At 35.5% G+C, this 1,533-nt stretch overlaps 1 protein-coding gene and 1 long non-coding RNA gene across 5 annotated transcripts in view; one reads left to right on the top strand and one right to left on the bottom strand.

Moving 5' to 3' along the window:
• Positions 1-1,533, bottom strand: part of LOC128248690 (uncharacterized) — a 57,317-nt gene that overhangs the window by 23,085 nt on the left and 32,699 nt on the right. The gene's annotated exons all lie outside the window — the stretch shown is intronic.
• LOC106878116 (UPF0415 protein C7orf25 homolog) overlaps positions 1-1,533 on the top strand; it is a 256,888-nt gene that overhangs the window by 249,852 nt on the left and 5,503 nt on the right. For all 3 annotated transcript variants that reach the window (XM_052970393.1, XM_052970394.1, XM_052970395.1), the window contains 2 exons: positions 151-231; positions 860-940. In XM_052970393.1, the coding sequence (XP_052826353.1) occupies positions 151-231; positions 860-940 (162 nt within the window). The remainder of the gene's footprint in view (positions 1-150; positions 232-859; positions 941-1,533) is intronic.

The raw sequence follows: 1,533 nt of genomic DNA, 5'->3' as shown, positions 1-1,533 counted from the left end.
TATATATATATATATATATATATATATATATATATATATATATATATATATATATATGTATGTATGTAATGTATGTGTGTATCAGTTTCTTTGTCCCTTCATTCAGCCAAGCATTCCACTCATACGTCAATCTTTATCTTCTCTCAACAGATTATATTCGGCACCGGAGACTCCTTGAAGGCCGTTACAATGACAGCAAACTCTGGTTATGTCCGAGCAGCTGAAAATCAAGTAAAAATTTATTTTCTTTCTTCATTTGGCTATCTACTTCTTCTTCTTCTCTCTTCTTCCCTCTTCTTCCCTCTTCTCTCTTTCTCTCTATTCTTCCCTTCTCCTTTTTTTTTCTTTCCTGTTTTTCTTTCAAAGTCAGAATGGATTTAGATTCTTTGTATTTTTGTTTTTCCTTCTCAATCAAAGTAGAAAGAGGAAGAATGCATGAAATTCATGCCTTTTCCAAACACATTAGTATCATATTCTTATTATTCCTTATAAGGCAAGCAACTTGGCAGGGTCATTAAAATTCCAGACAAAATACTCAGCAATATTTTGTCCATTTTTACATCCTAAGTTCAAATTCTGCTGAGGTCACCTTTGCCATTCATCCTTTTGAGGTCAATGAAATAAGTACCAGTTAAACACTGGGGATTGATGTAATCAGCTTCCCCCACTCCCCTAAATTTGAGGGCCTTGTGCCTATAGTACACTGGTTCATTATCATATTCATGGACTTAACCAGGCATCCATGCCTGCACCTGTCATTATGTTTTTCTAATATTGCCTTCTGTGTTCAATACCTGGGCAAGATATTTTGAATCTCTACCGTTTTTGCTGTTGCAATATGTTCTTTGTTTAATCCCAGGGTGTGACGTTTGCTGTTTTCATTCATGCATCAAGAGCTCTGACAGAAGAAAAAGAGAAATTTGCGAAACCTATCTCAGAGGTTAGTAAGATTGCTTCTAATTTAATTAATATTGTATTTAATGGCTTAAAAGTCGCAAAAAAAACCCCAAAAAAATCACCCCAGGTACAATATGCAAATTTGGGTCGTGTATAAGTGAATTTTGTTCCTGACTAAAGGCTAATTTTGTCCCTAACTAAAGGCTAGTTTCTTCTACTTTACCTGACTCCATAACAATAACAATATTGTGTGGTAACAAGTTTGCTTCCCAACCACAGGGTTCTGGGTTCAGTCCCACAGTTTGAAAATATAAGGACACAGATCATGTCGTATAGCCAGCTGGAAACGATGTCTCCTGGGGCTAAATTACAGCAACATTAGTCCTAAACCAGGACTGCCATGTTATGTTGGCAAACAATCTTTACTATAAAAAAAATAGTTTAGGTTGTTGCCCCAGCATGGCCACAGTCTAATGACTGAAATGAGTAAAAAGATAGAGAGTGATGTTTTCTGTTCCATCTAACGTCCTCTTGTAATGTTTTGTAATGTTCTGCTTGATTGCATTAAGTTTAACATGCTTGAATGCATTAAAACTTCCTTCTTCAAAATGAGTTGCTAAAAATGGAATGCACCTA

Source organism: Octopus bimaculoides, chromosome 9, assembly GCF_001194135.2.
Source record: "Octopus bimaculoides isolate UCB-OBI-ISO-001 chromosome 9, ASM119413v2, whole genome shotgun sequence".
NCBI lineage: Eukaryota > Metazoa > Mollusca > Cephalopoda > Octopoda > Octopodidae > Octopus > Octopus bimaculoides.
The sequence above is the reverse complement of the archived record's forward strand: the minus strand, read 5'-3'. Positions and strand labels throughout refer to the sequence as shown.